Source organism: Bactrocera latifrons, unplaced genomic scaffold, assembly GCF_001853355.1.
Source record: "Bactrocera latifrons isolate USDA-ARS-PBARC rearing strain unplaced genomic scaffold, ASM185335v1 scaffold_18, whole genome shotgun sequence".
Taxonomy (NCBI): Eukaryota; Metazoa; Arthropoda; class Insecta; order Diptera; family Tephritidae; genus Bactrocera; species Bactrocera latifrons.
The window spans coordinates 1,497,555-1,524,231 of NW_017535296.1; the positions used below are offsets into that span (position 1 = coordinate 1,497,555).

Below are 26,677 nucleotides of genomic sequence, written 5' to 3' on the forward strand. Positions count from 1 at the left end.
AGCATACTGAGCATCTTTCTCTTTGACACCATGTCTGATATCCCACGTGATCTGTCAAATACTAATGCATGAAAATCCTAACCTCAAAAAAATCACCCATTAAAATATTGAATGTTAGTTTACAGTGATGTCAGAGCAGTCGCATATACAGGGTGGTTCATATAGCGTGCATTTGTTTTGCAATAAAAGGAATTTATCCACTCCTGTTTGGCATATTAGTCCAAAACGTACATTTAGTTAAAATTTTTAATGATGCGAGGGGGCGTGGAGTAATTTCTTTCAAATAGACATTGTGGGGTTGGTTAATTGATTGAAAAGGGGTTAGGCCATGACCCTAAGCTCAGTTAGTGGAGATCTCAAGACACCTTTCTATGAGCCGAGATGAGCGGATTAAGGTTCATTCCTCAACAGAGCATAGCGTTGTTGTCTGCGTAATAGAACATCTTAAAGTTCTCCCTGTCCCAAATCAAGGAGGGTCTTGTTGGGTGCCACAATTGATCTGATGAGCGACCTTTATACGTTCTCCAATGTATATGGCTGTGTCCATTGCTTAGCATGTGAGTCAACTAGGTCAGCAGGCTCTGATTAATGTCAAATGATGCAACAGCTGCTACCAGAGCAGCCGTATTAGGGTTGTTGAATGCGCCTTCTTCCTCGTCAATGAATGCAGCTATTGTGCATTATCGTTTTTCTAAGGAACTTTCGATTGTCCCAACTATCTCGTATAGAGCGCTGTCAGCGAATTTCTCCAAATTGTGGGAAGTGTGGGTGGGAATTGTCGTTTGAAAAGCTTGTCACAAATCCTTTCCAATCTTTTTAGTAGGAAGAATGTTAGACTGATCGAACTGTAATATCCCGTCAAGGAGTAGTTTTCCTTTCGCGGTTTCGGAATGAAGATAACTTTGGTTTGCTGCTACCGTCTGGGGGTGTCCGCTAAACGGACATTGCAGATTTGCACCGTTCTATAGTAGAGCGGAAAATATATCATCTGTTCCAGCAGCTTTAAACTACTTAAGTCTTTGATAATAATTTCTTGGGTGAACACGAGACCGTCATCCTGGCTTTCTGTTGGTCTGCAAAATAGGCTTCCGAGATGTAGATCATACTATTCTTTCTTTTTCGAACCAGGTATGCCGGGTGCAAATCACTGCATTGTATTTTTTTTTCATCACAATCTTTGTAACGTCCACGGTAGGGGAAACAACTAAACGAATTAAGGACTTGTTGTCCAGAGTGACCCATGTGGTCTTTTGAGATGTCTTGTGTGCCGTCAACCTTTAGTCTGTTAATTCAAGCTGTTGCACTTTTGTCACATTATCCTTCGTAGTGTGGTAGCTGTTTTCAGGGCACCTGTAGTCCTCCAAATTTGCCATTTAATTTCTTTGCGATATTGCTCTATCTATCCTATGTTAATAAAATTTTCCACCTGCGGTGAAAAAAAAAAAAAACTACGAGTCGGTTTCATATGGAATTTTGAAAGTATCCGCTTACGATCTTGCAAAAGTAGCGTCATCGGTCGAAGTTCTACTTATCAGAGCGCCTTCTATTTACTCTTTGATTTTATTTATTAACTCCGAAAAATTTCTAAAAAATTAAGTAGTAGCAGCTACCGGTAAACTATCTCTATATCAAAATATAACAATAGCAATAAATACCTATTAGCATAAACAATATGAACCGACATTAACGCAGCAATTATAACTATTTTCAGTTGCTTATTTTGCGAAAGTGGTATACGTGAGATATTCGTACTGGAAGATTTACAGGGCCTGGACTATGGCCCCCTTGAACCGCGCCATGGATTAGATTTGGAAGAATCGAAAATCGTTATGAGCAAACTTGCCGATCTCCATGCGGCCTCCATGCAGTATATGAAGGAGGTGGGTTTGCAAAATTTTGAAGACTCATCCAACAAACAACTGACATGTTTCCTATTATTTCAAAAAGTATCCTAATGGGGCAGCGACACTGCTACCATCACCGCTCGCCAACGGCATAAGTCCGACTAGCCGACAAGCGGTTACAGCGTTCGAAGGCATGCGCGTTGCCATTAAGATGGTTGAACAGTGGACCGGCTTCGGTGGTATCGCAGCATCCATGCGCATATGGACGGAAAACTTCAATGATCGTCTAACGCAGGTGCTGAGAAGACGACGTTGTCGTTTCAATGTTATTAACCATGGTGAACTCTGCACGAAGAATATACTCATACGGTTAGGAGTTCAAGAGAGCGCCGATCTAAACATTCATATCGTGCCTAAGGATGCTGTATTTGTAAGTAGATGATTTGGTTCATTACCAAGTAATACAAATTTAAATTCCAAAAATAGCTGGATTTTCAATTGTCCTTCGTTGGCAGTTGTGGTTACGATATAAATGTGTTCCTTTACACTAGCGTCAGCGTGGAAGTTTTGAAATTACATCGTCATGAGCTGCTACGTCACTATTACGATCGCTTAAAGGAAACCCTAAAGCGTTTAAAATTCCAAGAGTCTGAATTACCCACTTGGCAGATATTAATGGATGAAGTGTACGATCTCGAATTCATTGGTTATTACGCTTTGCTATGTTTGTTGCCATTAATTTGTATGGATGGTGTAGTTTCCACTGAGGAGCGTGAGAGGCAACACAAATTGATGTACGATAATCAAAGAGTACAGGAAATGCTTCGTTATGCCTTGCCGCGCCTCACTCAGTTGGGTGTATTAGACTGTATAACTAGTGAAACGGATTATCTACCGAGTTGATGATGTATAGTATGTAGTTTAAATAAAAAAAAGCAACGAATAGTGATATTATAGTAAAAAATAGTATTGTCAATAATTTTAACATTTTGAAAAAGTTGGAGTGCTTTCCTTAGTTTGGTAAAGCTTGCATCGTCATTTGTGTAAATTAGTGTTTTATGTAGGTCTATTAAAGCATATACAAGTAGTGTGTTGGGATTCTGAAGCTTGTCTTTTGAGCGTGGGTGGGTTTTGAAACTGTGCTTATAGTTATTAAACGACCTTCATGTCGTGCTGATGATGATGGTGAGATTAATATCTTGGAGTTTCGAAAATTCTACAAATAGGCTTGTTGATTATTAGTTCATTTCTGACTATAATTATATATTGCTATGCTATATTCCTATAACGAGATAAAAATTGAACTGAACGTAAGGAATTCCTTACGCGTCACTTCTGAAATACTTCCACTTCTTATAGTAGAAGTATTTTTACAACGGAATCAGCTCTACTGTTCATAGTTGGGATTATCTTACTTTCGTTAACTTACATATTTAATTCTACATACAAATTAAATATTTTAATAATTTCCATTTTGGCGTGATAATTATTTCACTCATAACATCAGCGAATTAATAATCTAAGTCGAAAGAAATCTTTGAATGAATAAATCAGAAGTGTGGGCGCGCTTATCACAATTTCACAATCACAAGCATATTGAGAAGAGAGAGAGAGATTTATAAAAGCTTCGCTGAAAAGCCCTCTCCATAGTTATACACAGGTATGCATATGTATGTGCGAGTATATAGGGTTTGGAATGAGCATCAGTAATATTTGAAATCAGTTGCTATCTCATTCATGTAGTGGCGGTATTGTCAAAGAACGTTGAACGGTAATTTAGTGAGGATTTGCTTTTTGGTGGTTTATGAATAAACATACGTACATATACAAAAGAGAATACGACGATTAGTGTGTAAGTAAAGCGTTTAAGTTGTGATAAATAAAAATGTGCACAAAGCAAGCCGAGTCGACATTACTACCGTCCTACCTCAATGAGGACTTCATTAAAGATACATTAGAAAGTCATTTTAATGGCGCGTTAAATGGCAGCAACAACAATAAAGTCGAAATATTGGAATGTCAATTTGAACGTGCCACAGCAGAGGGCGAAAACTTTTGCAGCGTCATCTACCGTGCAAAAATACAATTTCGCTTGCACGGCGCAGACGCGAAAAATTCAAATGAAAAGCGCAAAATAACGGTTATTGTAAAAGATGTATTGAGAGAAATAGCGGAACTCGGTTCGAATGAGTTGGCTATGTATAAACATGTGCTGCCGGAAATGCAAAAATTACTTGACCAAGCCGCTGAGAAGTCTGAGATTGGTGATGCAGTTGCGGCGCCGAAATTTTATGCCAAGTAGGTGTAGTATTAATCCAAAAAAATAACAGCAAAGTTATTTAAATTTTTTTTTTTTATATTTATTAATTTTAGTTGCTACTTTTGTGAGCGTAATCCACGTGAGATTTATGTTTTAGAAGATTTATATGACGCCGACTATCGCAGTATGAACCGTTATGTTGGCCTGGATTTAGAAGAGACGAAAGTCGTACTGAAAAAGCTTGCAATATTCCATGCCGCTTCAATGAAGTATATTGAAAAAGTAAGTATATTGAAAGAGTGAAGAATGTTGTAAGTAGAGAAAAATTTAAGGTTAGAGAGCACAAAAGAGCATTCCAGAGCATCTTGAAGTTGGGTTCCGAAGTGGGAGATTAAGAAAAAAATTAGAAAGATTTACAGACAGTCACTGAAATATGTACAATGTACATACTGCTTCACTGACTTCATAAATTAAATGTATATATTGGATTTATATCTTCCTTTATACAAAAAATCATACTGTATGAATACAAATGAGGTACCTAACGTAAGCTTCGAAAGTTATGGTTCTCCCAATACTAAACGTTCTTGTGATTTCGAAAAGACAGCACTTGAGTAGTTAAAATTTATATACTGTATGACGACAGTTGATCCAGTGCACATTGAGTTGGCTCAATGTCTATCTTGTTTGAAGACAACACTTCAATCGGGAAGTAAAATGTATTTACTATTAGGCGACAGTCGCTCCAACACTTCCAATCACGTATAATACACTTACTATTCGCGCTAACCAAAGAGAAAGCTCAATAAAGCGTTTATAATGGGTGATTTTTTTGAGGTTAGGATTTTCATGCATTAGTATTTGACAGATCACGTGGGATATCAGACATGGTGTCAAAGAGAAAGATGCTCAGTATGCTTTGACATTTCATCATGAATAGACTTACTAACGAGCAACGCTTGCAAATCATTGAATTTTATTACCAAAATCAGTGTTCGGTTCGAAATGTGTTTATCGACAAATTTTGTTCAGCGATGAGGCTCATTTCTGGTTGAATGGCTACGTAAATAAGCAAAATTGCCGCATTTGGGGTGAAGAGCAACCAGAAGCCGTTCAAGAACTGCCCATGCATCCCGAAAAATGCACTGTTTGGTGTGGTTTATACGCTGGTGGAATCATTGGACCGTATTTTTTCAAAGATGCCGTTGGACGCAACGTTACGGTGAATGGCGATCGCTATCGTTCGATGCTAACAAACTTTTTGTTGCCAAAAATGGAAGAACTGAACTTGGTTGACATGTGGTTTCAACAAGATGGCGCTACATGCCACACAGCTCGCGATTCTATGGCCATTTTGAGGGAAAACTTCGGAGAACAATTCATCTCAAGAAATGGACCCGTAAGTTGGCCACCAAGATCATGCGATTTAACGCCTTTAGACTATTTTTTGTGGGGCTACGTCAAGTCTAAAGTCTACAGAAATAAGCCAGCAACTATTCCAGCTTTGGAAGACAACATTTCCGAAGAAATTCGGGCTATTCCGGCCGAAATGCTCGAAAAAGTTGCCCAAAATTGGACTTTCCGAATGGACCACCTAAGACGCAGCCGCGGTCAACATTTAAATGAAATTATCTTCAAAAAGTAAATGTCATGAACCAATCTAACGTTTCAAATAAAGAACCGATGAGATTTTGCAAATTTTATGCGTTTTTTTTTTTTAAAAAAGTTATCAAGCTCTTAAAAAATCACCCGTTATAAGTGTGATGGCGTCAAAACCATGCTTTGCGTTGGGACCCCACACTATAAAGAAGTTGCTTCGCACAGAGGAGAAAGTCTCACTGGTAACAGGCAGCAGCAATGTAAATTATGATCAATCTCCCTGAGACAAATTTCACTGCAGACTCGAGAAGCAAACTGCTGTATTTGTGACATGGAACAGGAAACATCAGAATACCTGATTCTAAATTATCCAGCAATTTGTAGAAGCAGGCTCAAGGCTATGAGCTCCATCTACGTGAACAGGGATCACATCACCTCAGTCGCGCACGGCGAGCTCCTGGATTTGTTCAGAGTGCTGGACCTTTGCGACCATATGTGAGTTAGGAGAGGGCACAATAGACCATAGGTCCAAAGCTTCAATTATTTTCTATCTATTTATGCCTACCAGATCATTTAAATTGTTTTCTCGACTTTTTTTTTCACAGTTCCCCACAGAATCGGCTGCGCTAATGCCGTCAACACTCGATAACGGCTTCAACGAGGATGTTTTCTTCAATGCTATTGTTGTGGGTGGCATAACAGCGGCGACAAAAGTTGTGGCAGAATGGGAAAATTTTGAAGAGATCGCAAATAAAATGCGCTCAACTGTCGAGAATTTTGACGCGTGGGCGAAGCGCGTAATGCGGCCCGAACGTTGCCGCTTCAAAGTGATTACGCATGGTGATCTTTGGGCAAATAATGTGCTAATGAAATACGCGATAGTAGATGGTAAAAGAGTGCCACAAGATGCAGTATTTGTAAGTTGTCAATAGTTCTTTAAATTTTATGTATAAAAATATTTTGTTTTGTCTCTATAGGTCGACTTTCAAATGGATTTTGTTGGCAGCTGTGGCTACGATCTCAATTTCTTCTTAAACACAAGCGTTCAGCTGGATGTCTTGAAGTTACATCGCTATGAGTTGCTGCGCCATTATTATGCACATCTAAAGAATACACTGCAAATCTTGGGTACCGAAGAATCGGACATACCCAGTTGGCAAGTGGTTATGGAGGAAGTGCGTGATTTGGAGTTGGTTAGTTACTATGCGTTAGCATGTGAATTGCCGCTTTGTTGCATGGATCGTCAGGGCTCGGTAGGTTTGACTTTAAACAGTTTAATTGACCCGACAATGAAAGAAGAAACACGTAAGAATATGTTCGCAAACAAGCGTGTATTAGAAATGTTACGTTACGGATTGGATCGTTTGAATGAACTGGGTGTTTTAGATTTATGATGAATGTTTTCAAAAATTATTGTTATTACAAAAATATGTTTTTCTTATAGAATTACACAACATTTTCATTTATTTCCAGAGTACATAGTTTTAAGTGCTTTTCGGCATTATTTATAATATGTTTTAAAGAGAGAATTAAGAAATGTATATATGGCCTAAGAAACGAACAGATTTACATAGATGTAGTTAGTGTCTTGTGGTAAGTATTATATGTACGTCAGGATTTTGTTTAGAAAATTAGAATTGGAATGGTCGGAGTTTACTTGCACTTATTTTACTTGAGTTGACTGAATATCTACAAAACCTCTTAAGTATCTGGCATGAAAAATGTAACCGACGCATATAATTTGGAAGCTTTGTATGTTAAGCAGGTTTTCTTGGAGTTCCAGAAAGGCGGACTTTAAGGTGTGATTTCGATAAAAGCTTCTTCTTTTTCACTGGCGTAGTTACCGCCTTCGTGGTTATAGCTGAGTTTACAACAGCGCGCACGTCGTTCTTACTTTTTGTTGTTCTTCCCCAATTGGAGGTTCCGAGTGTAGTCAGGTCGGTCTACACCTGATTTTTCTCTTCCTCTGGTTCCCCTGGCGGGTACTGCGTCGAATATTCTCTGACAATGAGTGTTTTTATCGCTGAACTATGTCAATGGACTGCGGCATTTGCCGTTGCTAATGCAGAAAGGACCATAAATTTCTCGCAGAATCTTTCTCTCGAAAACTCTTAACGCCGTTTCATCAGATGTTGTCATCTTCTATGCCTCTGTACCATATAGCAGGACAAGAATGACAGGGACTGCTAGAATTTGGTCTTTGTTTGTGGAGAGAGGACTTTACTTCTCAATTGCCTACTGAGTCCGAAGTAGCACCTGTTGGTAAGAATTATTCTGCGTTGGATTTCGATGCTGACGTTGTTGTTTGTGCTAATGCTGGTTCCAAGTTAGACGGAATTATCTACGACTTCAAAGTTATGACTGTGTGACGTGGGATCCAACTCGCGAGTGCGACGACTGTTTTATGACAGGAGATATTTCGTCTTGACCTCGCTCCCTACCAGACCCATTTTACATTCTCTATTCAGATCTCCAGCTCGAAGTATTTTTCCCAGGAATAGATTGAAGAAGTCGCACGATAGGGAGTCATCTTGTCGGTAAAAGCTACGCTAGTTAATAAGAAGCTGAGCATCAGACATGCTCTTAGTGACCTTATAGAACTATTCAGCCGATTTTCTACAACTACAATAACTAGAAGGCTCTGTCCTTGGCATTTTATGATTTAGCCGTAATAGCAGCCGTGTTTAGAGTGAAAAGTGGAGGATTGTGGCACAGAGCTATTTGGGTTTCTACTGTTCTGTAGTATTTCGTCCAATTTATAAGCGACCTTTATTTAGGTAGGTTTAGATTTAGGAACGAAAATGTTAGATCTTTCTAGGAAAAGTAGTCAGAAAGAACTGAGAGGTACTCAAAGTAACTGCCGTTCATTTCAATAATGTAAACTTGATAACGAAGAGTCTTGTCCACTAGCATAAAGTGACTAATGTGTCGAATGCTTTTGTCAAGTCAAACGATATGAAGGTATTATTCTAATAAGGAGATAATTATATAATGGCCTCGTAAAGTTCTGTCTTTGCTAGTCATATCGGGTATCCAAGGTGGTACTTTTTTCAATCACCTTTTTTTGAAAGATCATGTGTGAGTCGTGTCAAGATGACATGTTATTTTTGAAATATTTTGGATTTTTGATATTTGGAAAAACTTACTTACGCCTGAACAACGTTTACAAATCGTTCAATTTTATTACGAAAATTAATGTTCTGTAAAGAATGCGTTCCGTGCGCTTCACTCAACTTATAGTCAACATAATCGGCCTATTGAGCGTACTGTTCACAACACCATCATCCAATATGAGACTCAGCATTCATTAGTGAATAATATTCGATCGAATATACCATGTCCAGCGCGTCGTGAAGAAAAGATAGCAGCCGTAGTTGAGAGTGTACACGAAGACCGTGGAGAGTCGATTTGACGAATTTCACGGACATACGTAATACAGGTGGTGCAAGAATCTTCCTGTCGCTCTATGTGCTCTTAAAAAGTTAAAAAAAGATCCGACGTTTTCGAGCCAAATTCTGTTCACCGCAGAGGCCGGTTTTAGGAGGAATAGCAACCTTAATAGATTCAAGAGCTGTCATTTCATCCCGGTTTGTGTGCCAGTGGAATCATCGGTCCATATTTTTTCAAAAATGTTGCTGATGTGAACCGACGGGCGACCCTCATCGAAATTGAAGCTCGTGATCACGGCAACATTTGCTTTCAACAAGATGGTGCCACTTGCTTCACATTGCATCAATAAATGGATTTATTAAGAGCACATTTCGGTGAGTAGATTATTTCACGTTTTGGTTCGATGACTGGCCCCTAGGATTTTACACCGTTAGACTTTTTCTTGCGGGGATATGTAAAGTCTAAAGTCTATGCGTTCAATGCCGCTTCGATTCAGGACTTGGAGCAAAACATTACGCGTGTCAGCAACATCAGAGACGTAGCTCGACACACGTTTGTAAGAAATAATCTTCCAAAAATAAATGCAAAAGAATGTGCTTTCGAACGATATCAAATATTCCCCAATAAATTTAAAGATTCTGTGTTGTTTTGTTTTTTTTTTTAGTAAGGAATCTCGAAATGGATCACCCTTCACATACTATGTCAGTAATTGCGCATTCTACTTACTTGGCGAGCAAAACGAATGGAAAAGTGTCGTTTATCGGTGGCACACGTTCTCGTTTTAATGGGAAACGCGGAAACTTCTTCATATCTTTCTCGAACCAGGGATAATCATTGGTCATTAGTTGCTTGACGTTCTTAAGTTGTCTCAGTTCCGTAAAAGTGTTGCCAGCAGAGAAATTATATTCCAGTGGTGGCGGTAGCTTACAAAGGAAGTGATAACCTGGTATTATGTAAAAGGCATACGATATAGTAGTTTAAAAATAAAAGTATTTAAAGCAGTCACCTGTTGTATGACACTCTTCATTTTGATGCTCCAAAAAGTATAATTCACACGATTTAGGCTTTTGATAGTTTTTGAAATTCGATATGCGATCCACAAAATATTGAAAGAGATCGGTAATATTTTGCTTAAACTCGAAACGCAATTCCAAATTGTCGCTGTGTAGAAAAATTAGAAAAATATTCCAAATATACATATAATAATAATGTATTAAAATTTTAATTAGAAATTGAAACTTACAGTTAATTAAAATTAAAAAAACTCTTACATATATGCAATATTTTCGTTAATAACGTGTAGTGCAAAGGTGCGTAATCTTTTATCTACTGTACCGCAGCAATTTTCCAGTTGATAAAACATTTTCATTTGCATAATAGTTATAATAATAAACGCAAATAATATAGACGTATTTTCATATATGTATGTATGTATGAACAATAATGATATTAATGCTATGAAGGCAATGACGCACAGAAATGGAGTAGGAAACATCAAGCTCAATGTTGCACGAACCGTGCAATGCCTTTTGCCTTGCTTGCACATTCTCTACTGAAATGTGCGCTGTAGGAAATTGAGCACTGATATAATAAAATTTTAGTTCCGAACTGGTGCACTGTCGTCGATCAATCATTATTGATTGTATGAAAAATATTAAGGTCATGGACGGTGTAGTCTTGTAGGAGGAAGACTTTGTATCCCACGATGATATTTCAATTTTCACAGAAAATGTTGCTAGAGTTATAAATATGGCATAAATAATAAAAATAAATTTTTCTACTTCTCCCAAGATTGTGTTGAGCTAAAAAAATTTCAGCAATAGCGCTAAATATTGAATTTTTTGACTTATTGGTATTAGTTTGGATCTATTGCCTAGATATACATAAAACCACGGTTAACGCAATGATAAATTTTCCAGAGTTTGACGAGTTATTAACGCTTTGCCTTTATATGCCTTACTTTGGCACCAATATAGGAGTAATACATTTTCCTACAGGGTAAGTATATGCATACATGCATTATGTGATAGCACTAATCATAAATGCAAAGTACCTACACATCACTAGTATTATCGACGGCGTTGCACATCTTCTTAACTACGAGTACTATGTTCAGCTGTCTATCACAGTAGCTTGGTGCATGTTTGGTCTGTCAGAATGCTATTGGACTGAGTTAGATGGAAGCATAGTTGTAGTTATGTGATGAAACGTCTATGGCAATGTCATTGCAGCGTTGCGCAATGAGTAAAAGAGTTTAAGCTGTGAATGAAGTTTCCGAAAGGAAGTTCAAGTGGTGGCTTCTAGCCGATTAGAAATTCTACAACGAACTGCTCAACCAATTCGTGTGTAAAAATCTTGAAATTTCTTTTATTGAAGTGTTTGCATGCGTGGCTTTTGTTGACGGTTATCTAGTCATTTGCACGCAATTTTGCGGTGGAAATTCTGGTTGAGTATCGGCGAAGATGAGAGAGAGTAGAGCGAGAAATTCAAGCGATGCTTTTACGCGAAGCTTTTGTATATGCTTGTTTCAAAGTATTGTAGTACTAACATTATAAGTAGTATTCTATAAAAATTTCTAAAGCATTTTTAAAGTTTGAAAAGTTACCTTCTGCGTTCTCACAACATAGCATTTACCGAGTGAAATTGAGACTAAAGTAGACACACAGACTAAAGTAGACACAATATATACTATACTATATTGAGTGTTGGAAGCTCGAGAAACAAATGACCCAATGTCTTAGTTTATTTTATAAGGAAACTTTGCAGTAGTTCTTATAAAGTTAGCTCCTTCTAAGCTTTAGAGCCCTAATAAGTTCGAACTCTTATTATATCAATAAAACCGGTTACTGTCTGGTGGCGACACACGCCCGCACAATTGGGCTGACTGATGGAGTAGACTGGATAAAATGTTCAGAGCAAGGCACCAGGAAAACAAAGGAGAACTTTTTTATGCACTTGTTCCGCATTGGCAAGATTACGATGCAAGCATCTGGGGTCCCTTCGATATGATGGATGAGATATATTGATAGTCACGCCGTAAAGTCTGTTAAAATTCGCGTCAAGCGCAGGCTTCCTAAAGGATGACTACTCGTCATGGACTTAGCGACTGAACTCCATCAAAAGACCAAAAGTGGTCTATGCGTGGCTTATCCTAACCTCACCTATCAATAAATTCTTAAGCTTATTTCAGAGTTAAGCTCGAACTTGAGGCCAGTTTGATTTTAATTTCAACCTATTTGCCGAAATGGGATTCTGTAATTCGTCGGAAGGGGTACTGATTATCCACATTATTCCCTTTTATAAAAATATTCGTATGATTGGCTTGAGTTTATGTGATAACTCTTCCAGATTTGAACTATAATAACTTTAGTACAGTTTTGAATAGCAATAAGAAAGATGAAATCTTCTGCCATTACATCAGTAGTAAGAAGAGTGAGGTTGTAATTCCTCTCAAAAGGAATTTTGTTCCTCAAATGACAGATGTCATGAATCTAAATATACCTCTGTCTCAATTGGGATGCAAGATTTGTCAACCCTTAGCTAATTTTTCGATATATAAGACTGGCCTTCTATCTATTGAAGATTTCATAGACTTGCACAAGATCACGCTTATCAAACTTACCGCACTTTGTTATTCTCCTCATCATAACGCTCCAACTCCAAACCGAGTTCACATGCTTCCTCAGTGGTTGATATGTTCAAAGCATTGCCGAAACTAATTTTTACTACCGTCTGTACGACAATTTCCTCCTCAATCGTATATTTGCCCGAATCAGACATATGCGGTTCACTGCCAGCGGTGTAAATTGAACTGCTCTTATTAGTTGCGGTATTTTTGCGAGTGTGTGTAATATCTTCACCCCCTGTGGCTCGAAAATTTGGTACCTCCGCGTATTGGTCCAAATTTAGATTTTCAATTGCCGGTAATACTTTGTAGATGTATGCCGATATGCCATCAATGGCAATTATAGTGATGACAATATCATTTATCGGCACTTCGTACAAGTCGATTTGTACTTCGGCATATTTCTTATGTAACATATGAAAGCTACTATAGCGGCTACACACATATGAAGGATCATCATATGTACGTGCTTCTTCACCTTCGCCGGATATAAAATAATGTGACATTGTAGATAGAACACGTGAGTGTGGTGATGGCGATTTGACATCGGACACTTCGCGTTTAAGTTTTTTACCAGTTTTATTGGAAGGTGATGCCTTCGGTGTGACGCTTTTATGTGTTTGTTTGTGGGTAGGAGAAGTGCTCTTAGAACGGTGATCCTCTTTTACATTACGGCTAGTCTAAGGTGGATGAAAAGTAGTTAATTAGGTCAAGTAAAAAAAATTGTGTCTTATTACCGATAAACTATCAGAGTATTCGCCATAGTCCTCGTCCATGTGAGAAGAACTCAGTGTCACAGCTGTGTCTGAAATTTAAAATTAAGAATTGTATTCAATATATTTGTCAAGTTCAAGCACTTACCAGCATCGAAACCGAATGCTTCAATCTTCTCCTCTATTTTTGTTATTATAACGGTGCCATCTTTGTGATAACACTTCAGCGAGTCCGCGGTCCATATCATACGTACACCATCACCGCGTTCCGCATAGCTTTCGTTTGCAAAATAGTCGTGCCATTCTATAGTTGGTTTAGAGCGACCTTTGTAGACCTGAAATATGGAAAACACGCGTTAAGCAAAGAAAATTAAGAGTTCCTCCAATAATGCTAAAGAAGAAAAGCTCAAGCTGAAGGTACAATTTGCAAATCGCGATAAGAATTTTATATTTAGCCTTGAAGAAGGTTCAAGCAAAGCATTTTCTTTGGTATTGCTCAGGTGGAAGACTGTAAGTTTTTAGTGATGTAGAAATTTCAAGTCCTCTGTTCTTTACTCCCATACATATAGGGAAACTTTCATTATAATAAAAAAAAAATTATATAATAATTTCAATAAGAAGAAGTAACTTCAGAAGACTTAGACCCATACAAGTTGACTTTCAGATTCTTTGCAGCATTACAAATATTCAAATATTTAATGAATACCTTCTCCAATATTTAAAAATCTGCTACTGTCGACTTGCAATCTGATATACATGGTCTTATTCTTCAAAACTATTGAGTTCTCAGTCTTTACTTTGTTACATATGGCTTAAATCTGTAATTTTTTTCTTGAGCTTCTACACATGGTTATTATTTTTATGTTTCATATTAAAAAACTGTCCAGCCCCTATTGCGTTTAAACTATTTTTTTATATTTTGTTAAGCCTGTTAATCTATTTTTAACTGACCTTTATAGATTTGAAAGATGTTTAGCCCAAGGGAAGGGTTTTACAAGCCAAAGTCGGCTTCTAAATCAAATATTGTCTATATTCTAAGGTACAGAATACGTAATTTCCACAACTATAGCACTCACCTTACCCCGATGTGTGAGGTTCACGATATTTCCATGCGCTGTCGTTACAATTAGATGCAAGTACTTGAGCGAATACTTTTGTGTGAGTTCGTTGAGAAATCTCAATTCATTGTCGATTGGCTTAATAAGCATTTCCTTACTCGTTTTGTGTTTATGATCTCCGAAAGCCACGGATTTATGTGATGAGGCCTTAGAACGTGCCGAGGCTTTAATTGAAACCTTATCTTTCGCGTTCGCTCCCTTTTCTTTTGCTTTTAGTTTAACTTTCTTTTTTGTTTTTTCTTCATCCTTTTCCTTATCATCATCCACATCCTTATCTCTGTTCGTGTCGCGTTTTGTACGTCGTGCTGTGCCTTTAGTTGCAGTGCTATCGACTTGTTCGATTTTCAGCGAAGAATCTAATTCTTCAGTCATGTCTTGGAAGGCTTCCTCCTCACCCTCGGGAAATTCATATTGATATAAGCGATAAACTTCGCCATTATAACGCATCACCATTATGAGTTCGTCGTTTTGATAGTGCACAATGACAGCACCTTCGGCGATACACAAACGACTCTTTTCTCTGTTGAACGTGTCTAGTATATGCCATACTTGTTCGACTTGATGCTCATTGTGATAGATGGTCAAACCATTGGGATAGTTTATAACAATTTTAGCGCATTCATTCACAGTGTTTAGTAGACGCAATGAGACATTATTTTTATTTGTGAAACGCAGACATGGTGAGACTGAGGTGTTCCAAAAACGTGGTCGAAATATATTGAGTAAAATGTCATTTGCATTTAACAATAAATTTTTATTCATATCGGTGAAGCACCAACGTTCCTCATACAATTCCACACCACCCTCTTCGAAATAGTATTTGGAGCTCTTTATCTGTATTTCCTGACGTACATCTTTGAGATTGTAACCTTGCAGTAAAGGATGATTATAGGGTAGTCCGGGCATACCTTCCATATGTGACGACTTTCTTTGCACCGACATGTCTGTCGGTCTCAACTGCGGTAGTAGTGGGATTTGACTGCCAACAGCTTGACTCATGTGTGTTTCCATGTAAGCATTGAGTTTTTTCCATTTCAAAGATGTTGGTCTTATAAATATAGACATATCTATGCCATCATTATCCTTGTCCATTTTACGTTTCTTCATTAAGCTTTGCATAGACGTATAGCTTTGCTCGTACTGTTCCTGTATCATTTCGGGCGTGACCAAGGCGTCAATGAACTCTTCCATTTGGTAGAGCGTAAAATCGCGAAAGCACAGAGGTGATGGCAAAACTACAACCTGTTGCTCTTCATTCACTTCATTATAGGCGCGTTTGAAGTGATACAACTTACAGCCGGGCATAATTTCATCCACCTCGCAGGTGTTATACTCGTTGAGCCACTTTTGTAAATGTTGCTTAACTATATTCTCACCAAAGTACAATTTCGCATAATATGGCAACTGAAAGAAGTCTCTGTCTGATAATTCATGGTATTCTTCTACCTGGAAGACGTTTTTCAAACAACCGTTATCGATGTATGAACGCATCGCATTGTATTCCAAACTCGTATAGTGCACCGTTTCGAATGAGTCGATATTCGTATAGAGTAGCAGTTCGTGCAACAGCAGATTATTGGCGGCAATGCATAAACGTTCAAAGTGTCGCACCTTCAAAATACTATCGAAAGCCGTGGCGTAGACATCGCGTAGTTCTTGATTCAAGTCCATGGCGCTCGCCTGTTTGTACGGCAAGGTGCTGATTTGTGCCTGCTGTGGCGTCAATTTGCGTACGCGTTCCGCTATTTGATTGAGCAATCCATCAAAATAGATGGCAACCGTTGCTACGTCGCTGGCTATAGCAGGTAGTGGCGCGGTTAAGTAGGTTCCCTGCAAATCTAACGATTCGGCTATTTCTTGTAGTGCCTCAACATTGACCTTCATTGGCATTTCGACATCGATGGTTTGGAATGGCTTTCGATAGTACTGTTCGTATTGCTGCAGCAGCACTTCGATGTCATACAAATAATGACAGAGTTGTTCATAGATCTGGTTTGTATACTTCTCAGCGAGGCAACGTGATATAACAGGTAAGTAATGTTGCATATATCCGACTGGTTTCGTTAATGCCAAAGCGCGCATTTCAAAGATATCCACCTGAATCTGCTCGATTATATTGGCAAGTTGTTCTTTGGCTTCCGGATGTGGTAGCAATATATCGTAGCCACACTCCTCGGGCAGAAAATGTATGATAGCTTGGAGTGGTTCGTGAGCACTAAGTGGAATAAATGAAAGTATATAGAATTCGGTTTAAAGTTGTTGTGGCAAGTTAAAGAAAATAATAGATATGTTAGTTGCAATTATTAAAAATTGGGCAGAACTCGTTAGCTGAGCTCGTTTCCATAAAATCTGAGTATTTACTGGCAAATATTTGATGAATAACAAATGCCAACCTTTAATTATAAAGGGTTTTGCGAACCAAAAGTCTATTGGCATCTTGGCATCAATGTCAATAATGCCAAACCGAAGCTACAAATTCTTTATATTGCATATATGCAGACAAAGGGAAACATTGACCCGATTAAACTCATTTCTGACATTATTAAAAAAATGGATTTTCTTCAAATGCCAATTATACATACTACAGCGTTTGTCCGGAAAGTAATAGTACAAATTTTCTTGCGCCGCGACTGTACTTCGGAGCGTGCGCGTACCGACTGGATTTGGCAGAGAACGTTCCTAGCTAAAGTCAATTGTCTCCGAGCACCTGGAGAGTCGGGAAAAACATTTTCGCGCGACGTGTTTCTGTGAGTGGTGCAAGCTGCAAATGCATCGTTAGTTGGAGCAGAGTTACGCGATTAAATTTTTCGTGAAACTCGGTAACTAAGCGACAGAGACGTTTGATGTTTATGTTAGCAAGAAGTGGTGTGTTTCGGTTGCACCAGGCCTTTTTACCGGGCTGGGAAGATGTCGTTGATGAAGACCATGCTGGGAGACCTACGACTTCGACAAACAACGACAATGTGATTCGTGTGCAAAAGTTTTGACTTCAGATCGTCGATTCTATATATTATAAATGGACTCGAACGAAGGTTCAATCGGGTCCGACTCGGCCCCGGTTCAGAAATGCAGTGTTCATCGCAAAACGTTTTTTTTTTGAGCGGAGCTTCCCGAGATCAGCTGCAGTTTTTTTCCAAATAAATATTTGTACTAATTTTAAGTCTAAAAGTATATGCGTACAAATTTATGGATCAATTTCATTTCAAAGTTTTATTAGAAAACAATTCTGGAAAATTCGTTGTTTCGGCCTTCTAACTGTATATAATCCCTCAAATAAAAGAACACTCATATTCCAACGGTTGAACATACGAATATACCATTAGAACGGTTTCAACTCCACTCAGTTTAATTGAAATTGAAGCAAGCTTCAAATCAATCCAACTAATTTTTGTATTGATGGGAATTGTTACTTCAACTATATATTTTCAGTCAAAGTTTCATTGGTGCTGCCAATCTGAAAAATTATGATTTGTCAGATATTTTTTTTTTTTTAGTTCAATATTATTTTATGTATTGGATCTGCTTTTTTCTTAAAGCCTAACAATAAGTTATAAAATCTTAAATCTATTTAAAAACTAGACAGGCTCAAGCAAGTGATTGAGCTGTGTCTGCGTTGCTCCTTAGTACACAGGCATATCTCTTCTTTTAAGACGTGTTTGATCGCAGGAATGTACCAAAGCATTAGCCAAAGGGTTTGGGTGAACTCGGAGTTTAGATATACATACATATATTTAATTCTGTTATCTTCTACTTCTTTCTTTACCATAGGAATACTAAGGTCATTATGAATATGGATACGCATGTACCATGATGAACACGTAATTGTTCGAAACATTTTCGATTGGAACCTTTGTATTAGAGGCTCCGGCATTCGAAGTGTAAACAACTTCAGACCGTTCGCGCAGCTGTCGCACTCGAATCTGCTGTTTATGAATATGCTGAGTGGCTGCTCGGAGTATTGTTCACAAGTATACCAAAGTGTTTTGCCAATAGTGATCGCAAAACATGTGATCAGCGATGGAATTGAAACGTAATAGTGTGATTGCTTTATATTTAGCTGGAAAATCACAGCCAGCAGTTGGTCGTGAGCTCAAGCACCTTAATGTGAATAAAGTTTTTTTTTATCCAACCATCACTCGTTACAATCATACTGGTAGCACCGCAAAACGCCATGGAGGTGGTCATCAAAAGACTGCAGCGTCACGTGAGATGGTTCGGAAAGTGAAGAAGCGGCTTGAGCGAAAATATCCGACCGCAGCATTCGACGAAAATTTAAAAATGAGCTCAAGGTCAAGAATTATAAGTTCGAAAATGCCCATGATCTCACACCGAAGCAGCAACAAGTAAGCCTTGAGAGAGCGAAGCAGTTACTTCGCTTGGCCAAGCGAGCAAATTCCTAATTCGTAAACTCTCAAAACGATAGGGTTTACTTGACCGACCGTTCATACGAGAATCTAAGTCATCGGTTGGCAGCACCCGCCACAAATAATGGTTTGGGCTGTTGTCACCGCAGATGGGCGCCCTCCAATCGGAGCTCGGATGGGAGATTTTATCGACAACAAATAAAATTATTTTTAATCAAAATAGTCCCCTCAGGTTCAAAACAGCTTTTTTCACGGTCCAAACGTACATATGTCGAACGATTCTTTTAGCTCGTTAGCCGGACCTCTACTGCATAACGCTTTCCTTTCAGGGGCAAATGCATTTTTCCGAAAAGGAAGAAGTAGCACGGTGCCATATCAGGGGAATACGGGGAGTGGTAAATGGTTAAAATGTGATTTTTGGTCAATTAATCGGTCACAAACGTCGATCGATGTGAGTAATTTTTGGTCGTTAGTCAACTTGTGCGGAACAAAGCGTGCACACACCTTACGTAAGCCCAAATGTTCGGTCGAAAAGCGATAAATCGATGTTTTGGAGATGTTCAATTTCATTTCTATGAATTTCAATGATGATTTTGGCACAGTTTCGATGAAATTTTCGGTGATCACGGATTTTAATTGGCCCACATGTTTATCGTGATATATGTATGTCCTGACGACCACTTTGAAAATGTTGAAACCACTCGTGCACTCTGTTACGGGATAGGCAATCATCGCCATAAACTTTTTTCGTCAGTTGAAACGTTTGGGTAAAAGTCTTACCAATTTTAAAATAAAATTTAAAGTTTTCTCTTTGTTCTAAGTTCATTTTCGCACCGATAACACAAACATGAAATCAGATCGCATTACTATAGCATACCGCTTCTAAACAACTGAACGCATAGTTACTGAAAGAAATGCACCTGTGAAGGGTATATTAGCTTCGGCGCAGCCGAAGTTAACGTTTTTTCTTGTTTACTCAAGTTTAAACAGATACAGGTATTTATACGACGGCACCGAAGTGATTTCATAGAGAAATATTTATTCAGTGATACTTTCGCTTAGTTTAGTAGTAAAGCTTGTACTTGGTTGCACAACCAAAAATGGTTGAAAAAAGTTTGCACAAAGTGATTACCTGGATCATCCATATATCATTGGCGGTTTTCGTATTTCCTTTTGTGCTTGTAGTATCCTCTATAATTACTAATATTGAAAGTTGCCGACGCAAAAAGGAAAAATCCATTAAAAATGAAGTGGCCGTTGTAAGTGCATTGATGTGTTAAATATAACACAAATAATACAAATATTTTTAAATAAAACAATAATGTGGTATTTCGGGCAAAAGCTGAAGTAAATCGAATTTCGGAGCTTCAAAGAATTTTCAGAATTTTCAAATTGCCATGTTTTGTGAAAGATTTTCATACGACTCCGAAAAGACAAGTTGGGCTAATGTCATTAATATTGGATAGTCGAAAAAGTCTTTTCGTATTTTGTCAATAGATGTGGTTGCAGTCGTATATCTCTGGTGCTATCAATCACATTGTGTCATACCATATAGTGTTGGAAAGGTGAGATTTTAAGCTTCATTTAATAAAAAAAATTAAGTTCGGGAAAGTTGGAAAGAATATACAGCTGTTCAAAAATGAGTGAAAAAAATGAAGAAATTCGCTTTATTTTTGAAATTTTTGTATAAAAAAGGGAAGAATACCTCGTAAGCCACCAGCGAAATTTGTGAAGTTTACGGAGACGATGTTGTATCAGTTGGTGTAGCACAACTATGGTTGGCTAGCTTACGTCATGGAAATTTAGATGTGAGAGGCGCACCTCGCTCTGGTCGACATATCGTTGAAAAAGTCAATGAAATTATGGAAAAGATTGACCAGGACTGTTACATAAACAGCCATGGCATCACTAAGGAATTTAACATTCATCATCAAACGGTTTTGAACCATTTACAAAAGGCTGGCTACAAAACTCGATATTTTAGTACCACATAAATTGTCTGTGAAAAATTTAATGAACCCAATCAATATCTGGGATTCTATGCTGAAACGAACTGAAATCGAACCATTTCTGAAGTGAACAGGAGACGAAAAGTGGATAAAATACGACAATAATGTGCGAAAAAGATATTGGTCCCAGAATGCTGAAGCTCAACAAATGGTCGCAAAGCCAGGATTGACGCCTCGTAAGGTTATGCTGAGTGTTTGGTGGAATTGGAAAGGAATCATCCACGCCAGTCTGTCGAACGATTAATTCTACATTTTACTGTCAACAACTGATGAGATTGAAGCAAGCAATCGAAAAGAACACGGCAAGAACTTATCAACAGAAAGGGCTTCGTCTTGCATCAGCACAACATTAGATCACAAACATTTTTGATGACTAGGCAAAAACTGGGAGAGCTTGGCTGGAAGCTTTGGTGGCTCCACCATATAGCCCTGACTTTGCACCATCGGACTACCATTTGTTTCCGTCAATGCCGAACTCCCTTATTGGAGTAAAGTTGGCTTCAAGAGAAGGCTGAAGGCTAATTACTTGTCACAGTTTTTTGCCGAGAAACTAGAAAAGTTTTACATTGATGGAATAATGTCTATAGCGGAAAAATGGCAAAAAGTGGTCGACCAAATTGGTATATATTTGGTTCATTAAAGTTCGTTATAAATATAAAAAAAAAATAATAATTTGAAGTTTGATTAGAAATACGGAAATATTTTTTCGACTACCCAATATTTAAATTAGCGAAAAAACTTAGCGCTGAAAAATCCAAATCCAAATCATTACGTTACTAAGTCTTGTTACTATATATAATTTAATTAAATATAACTTTATTATCAAATGTGTCCAACAACAATAAAAATATGTGTATTATATGAAAATATTTAAATAGCTGTCAGATATAAGTTTTTAATATGATTATAAGAAACATGATCAGGATGCCGAGTCAAATTGATCGCCGGATGTGCATAGGTCTGTCGGTCCGGTTAACCGTACAAAAAATTTAATTTTATATTATAGGAACTTAAAGTTTATGGTTTTTAGGCGAGTAAGGCGACGATATTTTGCAGTATAACTGTTCACTGCGCTATTTAATTATGATGCATAGATAAATTATTGCTTATTTTACGGCTACTGTATTGTATTGTATTTAAAATGTTAAACTGTTTTATTGAGTTTTTAGATTTGGACTATGGCATAAATATTATTCCATTTATTTAATTAGTTATACACTGCTTTTTAACTCTGTACGATTTCACTTATTATCATAAACATACAATGTTCATAACAGAAGTCAAATAAATTTGTATATATACTTATGTATAGCCCTTAATGATTTGACGTTCAATTTGAGAAAAAATAGAGATAACCACTTTAAACATATATTCAATTCATGACCATTAAATTTAGCGCAATACTTTTAAATTGAATACTCTATTAATAGTAAATTGAAAAAAAAAAAAAAATTCAAGGTCACTGGTTCAGCAAGTGGATTGGGTAAAAATATCGCCATAGAATTGGCGGCGAGGGGTTGCCATGTAGCTATATGTGATATCAATAACGACTTGGCTGTGACGACAGCTAAAGAAATTGCCGAGAAATATGGCGTCAAAGCAAAAGCTTATAAAGTGAGTGAATTAACAGTTAATTAACACATCTTAATTAGTGCAATAATGACTCTTATATAGGTGGACGTTACCAAATACGATGAAATTGTGGAACTCAATGAAAAGCTAACCAATGACATTGGCGTCGCCACTATACTCGTGAATAATGCAGGCTTACTGATGCATTCAGATAGGCTTAAGCCCACAGTGAAGGAAATTGAAGCGATGATTAATGTTAATTATACTTCACATTTCTGGGTGAGCTATCGAAGAATTTAGCAAAATGTCGTTGAAATCAAAGTAGATTAAAATATGTATAATATATTAAATTTTTTTTATTCAGACAAATCGTGTGTTCATGGAGAATATGAAGCGTGCTAGGAAAGGTTATCTTATGGCTATGTGCTCTGTAGCCGGTATGTTACAAATACTTTCATGAAAAAGTAGCAAATGTTTTGAATAACAATTTTATCTAGGCTTACAAGCATTGGCGCAGTCCGAACCATATTCCAGCACTAAATTCGCTGTACGTACCTTAATGCGAATAATGCGCGCCGAACTAAAGATTGAAGGTTTCAGTTGTATTCACCTTACTACCGTATTTCCACATTTTATTCGAACTAACGCTAGGGTTACCCAGTTGGCTGAAGAAGGAGGCTTCACTAAGGTAAATCCATTACTAGAAAGTGAAGAAGTCGCACAGAGAGCTGTATCGGGAATGTTATGTGGTGAAGTAGAGGTTATCATACCGAGTTTCATTGCCCTCATCTATCGTCTCTTACAGTAAATAAACAGACCGTTTAATAGCAAATATGAATCTTAAATAATTTAAAATTATTTTTTCTTGTCTATTCAGACTTTTGCCACAACGAGTTCAAGATTGGTTGACTGCTGCGAATATTAGCGCATCAAATAATATTTAAAACCACAAGGACAATAACAAGTAAAGCAGGCCTAAGTTCGAGGGCAGCTGAAGTCACTATACAGTGGCTGAAATATTGTATAACGTGGACCAAATCCACTCATTCTCATCACTAAACTTAGCTTTGTTTAATTGCTTAAGATAAAACATTCACTTAATTTTGTTAAGATATCTTACATACCTATCAACATATTAGGCATAAAGTGGGTAGGTTCAGTACCGAATACATTTTATTTATCTAGACAAAATTCTGGCGGAGGTCCATCATAATGATACCTTCTGTGATCACATGTATGTATATTAGTTTTAACCTAGCAAGAGCAGATCCGGTCAGAGAACCATAGAGAAACTTTAAAAACATGAACTGGGAACTTTACCGTAAGAATCTTCGATCAGCTCTTCCTGTTGTGCTAGGTCGAATCTCAAGGCTATCTGCCTGGCTAACGTGATCAGTGAGTGCGTCCCAGTATTCAATTCTATTTGTAGTTTTGTCCTTGACAGCTCTTGTCCTCTTAAAACTCAGAAGCCAAATAAAATATCTCGTTGGTGGACACCATAGTTATTGGAAATCAGATTAATTTTTATTAAATCGAACTTAGAGCAGTTTGGGCACTGTAAAGTGAGTCATGCTATACTTGTATATAAGACTGAGATTATGTAGGCCAAAATGTTTTCCTGGAATCATTTGGGTTTAGGTGAATTCTGTCAAAAAATTCTATTCCATTCCGGTATCTGAGAGATGGGTCCGGAAACTGGACTGTGAGTAGATAGGATTAGCTCCGATAGGGCTACTCTTGAACACTCAGCTTCCACTAAATCTATGTACGAAAAAAGTACCCCTTTGGAGAGCTTCAAGAGCGTTATCTCACGTGGGCCATGAACTATTTTAAACCGTTTAAGAAGTTAGTTGAGCCCTACGCGAATTGTGACAGATTCTGGAGAGCCTCATGGACTTGTACACTAGAGGACGAATTCCAATGGATGAGCAATTGTTGGCCGGTCAAGATTACCTTGCATCCGGTAGTATCATGCATGGAGAGAGCCCATGAAAATTTTGCGTTGAATACCTTTAACATTGTACGGTCGGAGGCGATCATCGGACCTCTTAATAAATTTGAGATCGAAGCTAACCTAAATCATATGATCTAAAGTCTGCTTTGTCTTCCTTTTTCAGGTGGTTGGATACGTATGGACGATGTCGTTTTTTCGGTAAAAGTAAAATTCCTGAACACCGTTTACGATCTCACTCAATGGTATCTAATTATGGGTATCAAGTGGGTAGAGGGAGTAGGTGGATTAGCCAGAAGTGCAAATAAAACTGAGCCATTTCTAATTGCAAAGATGTAGGAAATTCTTGACGCACTGAAATTCACCATAGCTTTGATTGCATTTCTCCTAACACAAGACCCTCCCCTAACGGTGGAGTGAGTGCAGTGAGCTTTTGGATCGAGGCTATGGTGGAGGGTAGGTAGTGCAATCTTCTGGCAGACTACCAGACCACTGTAGCGTCTTTCGGCTATATTGACTTTGGGCTCACAGTTACTTAAGACTCGCCACGGAGTGCATGATCCGTATTAGACTCGTAAGGGTACCCGGCTACAGCGGAATCGCTGGGAAGAGCATCCTTTCCCCAATTTCATCCGTTTGGAGTCAAGTCATTTCTCCTATGTCTGCTTAGGTCCTGGACCCCTGAACTTCAAGCGAGCTCAGCGGGTTAACGACAAGAATTGAAATGGCAAAGCTATATAGAGGAAGGCGAGGTGAAATCATCTAGTCACTTCCTTATCTATTGTCCATGAGGATCCAACTTTTAGGATCTTATGTCCATATGAAAAAATAAAAAATAAAATATTTTCGATGATTCAATCAAACGTTGACCTAAGTGTTTTGCAGTTGGCGGAGAGTATATTGGAGTGGAAAAATTGATTTGTTTCTATTAATTTGAATTTTAAGACTCTCATGGAGTCCAAGAGAGTTGTTGATTAAGAAAATGGTGCTACTTCTACAGTAAACTCACTTTATACCAAGAGGTTATCAACATTATAACAAATATCTACCTTACCGTTATAGTACATCCTACGCACAACTGACAGCCGAAAGATATGCAAATGCGAAATGGCACTTACGAGTATATGCAAATCGCGTTAAGCTGCCTTAAGTTTACGTTCAAGTCAGTAAGTAAATGCGTAGCTGCCGATATTGCTTACGATATGCGAATAGTTCTATGTACATGTTGGCATGCCTCTCGGATTGCTTGTGTAAGTTTGTATGAAAATTTTGCAACTTGGATATACCATAAATTCGAATGCTGCTATTGCAGTTTTATGTTGCACTTAAGCATGATGTATGTGTTGCAAGCTTTTTGATAAACTCTATACATCTTCCCAAACAAAGCTTAATATATACTTGGCATACTATTGGTATTTATACCCAAGTTTCCTTACATGTTTGGGACAGGTTAAGGAGTGGTTTTTGTGTTGCAAGTAATGGGAGGAGTACTTGGAAATGGTTATTTGAATGAGTAAAGTAAACAGTAGCGCAGTTAGAGAAAATTTATTTCGCAATAGTTTCATCTAGAACCCCTTAATATGAGTTGAGCTTCTCTCTGCAGTTGTTGTCTTTGCTGTCGTCCAAAGGTATATATATTTACATATGCTTCCTTTCTTCATATGGAAGTTCGTTTCAGGATACAAGATGTAATCACTAGTATATGAACGGTCCTGGGCTGATGTGGCAATAGGTGCGGGTATTAATGGCTAAATAAAAGTAGAGTTGCTCTAACAATATTTTTCTATAGTCAAGCCTTTTTGGGTTCCACTTTAATTAGACCTAGAGAAAATATATATTGAAAATTTTAAGCACTAAACTAAAGTTATGGTTACCTAGTGTTCTGCCGGTAGAGCTTGATATAAATTTTTAGGGGAGCAAACCCCCCAAAACCAACAGAGATCATGTATCGAGTTGGTTGTGTTGGGAAAATATTTTAGAAGGAAATTGCAAGAAACACTCCTCTCTCCTGTATCACTGTTTATTTTACGCTTAAGCGACGGTTAACAATTTCTAAGGATCCATTATGGGTGGGGGTGTAGTGGGTCTTATTGACGGCATTTAAAGTGTAATTTATTGTTTGTAAAGTTTCACGAAGTGTAACATTTGCATTTCCGTGCAGCTGATACACGAGCTTAAAATTAGTTTTAAAACACTTTGAAGTGTTAGCAAAGCTGTCAATGCAATTTGGAT

General features: G+C 37.8%; 3 protein-coding genes across 3 annotated transcripts in view; 2 read left to right on the forward strand and 1 right to left on the reverse strand.

Annotated features, from left to right (window-relative positions):
• LOC108967218 overlaps positions 1-26,677 on the reverse strand; it is a 36,931-nt gene that overhangs the window by 9,205 nt on the left and 1,049 nt on the right. The window contains exons 5-10 of the mRNA XM_018930508.1: positions 14,508-16,764; positions 13,580-13,766; positions 13,456-13,523; positions 12,716-13,398; positions 10,100-10,254; positions 9,820-10,036 (exon numbers count right to left, since the gene is read on the reverse strand). Coding sequence (XP_018786053.1) covers positions 9,820-10,036; positions 10,100-10,254; positions 12,716-13,398; positions 13,456-13,523; positions 13,580-13,766; positions 14,508-16,764 — 3,567 coding nt within the window. The remainder of the gene's footprint in view (positions 1-9,819; positions 10,037-10,099; positions 10,255-12,715; positions 13,399-13,455; positions 13,524-13,579; positions 13,767-14,507; positions 16,765-26,677) is intronic.
• Positions 3,595-7,166, forward strand: LOC108967219. Its single transcript, XM_018930509.1, has 4 exons — positions 3,595-4,142; positions 4,218-4,386; positions 6,309-6,620; positions 6,681-7,166. The coding sequence occupies exons 1-4, from the start codon at positions 3,730-3,732 to the stop codon at positions 7,095-7,097; spliced, it is 1,311 nt and encodes a 436-aa protein (XP_018786054.1). The 5' UTR covers positions 3,595-3,729; the 3' UTR covers positions 7,098-7,166.
• Positions 19,972-23,974, forward strand: LOC108967221 (17-beta-hydroxysteroid dehydrogenase 13-like). Its single transcript, XM_018930511.1, has 6 exons — positions 19,972-20,172; positions 22,381-22,536; positions 22,597-22,773; positions 22,859-22,931; positions 22,992-23,298; positions 23,372-23,974. Exons 1-6 carry the CDS (start codon positions 20,014-20,016, stop codon positions 23,436-23,438), a joined length of 939 nt encoding a protein of 312 aa, XP_018786056.1. The 5' UTR covers positions 19,972-20,013; the 3' UTR covers positions 23,439-23,974.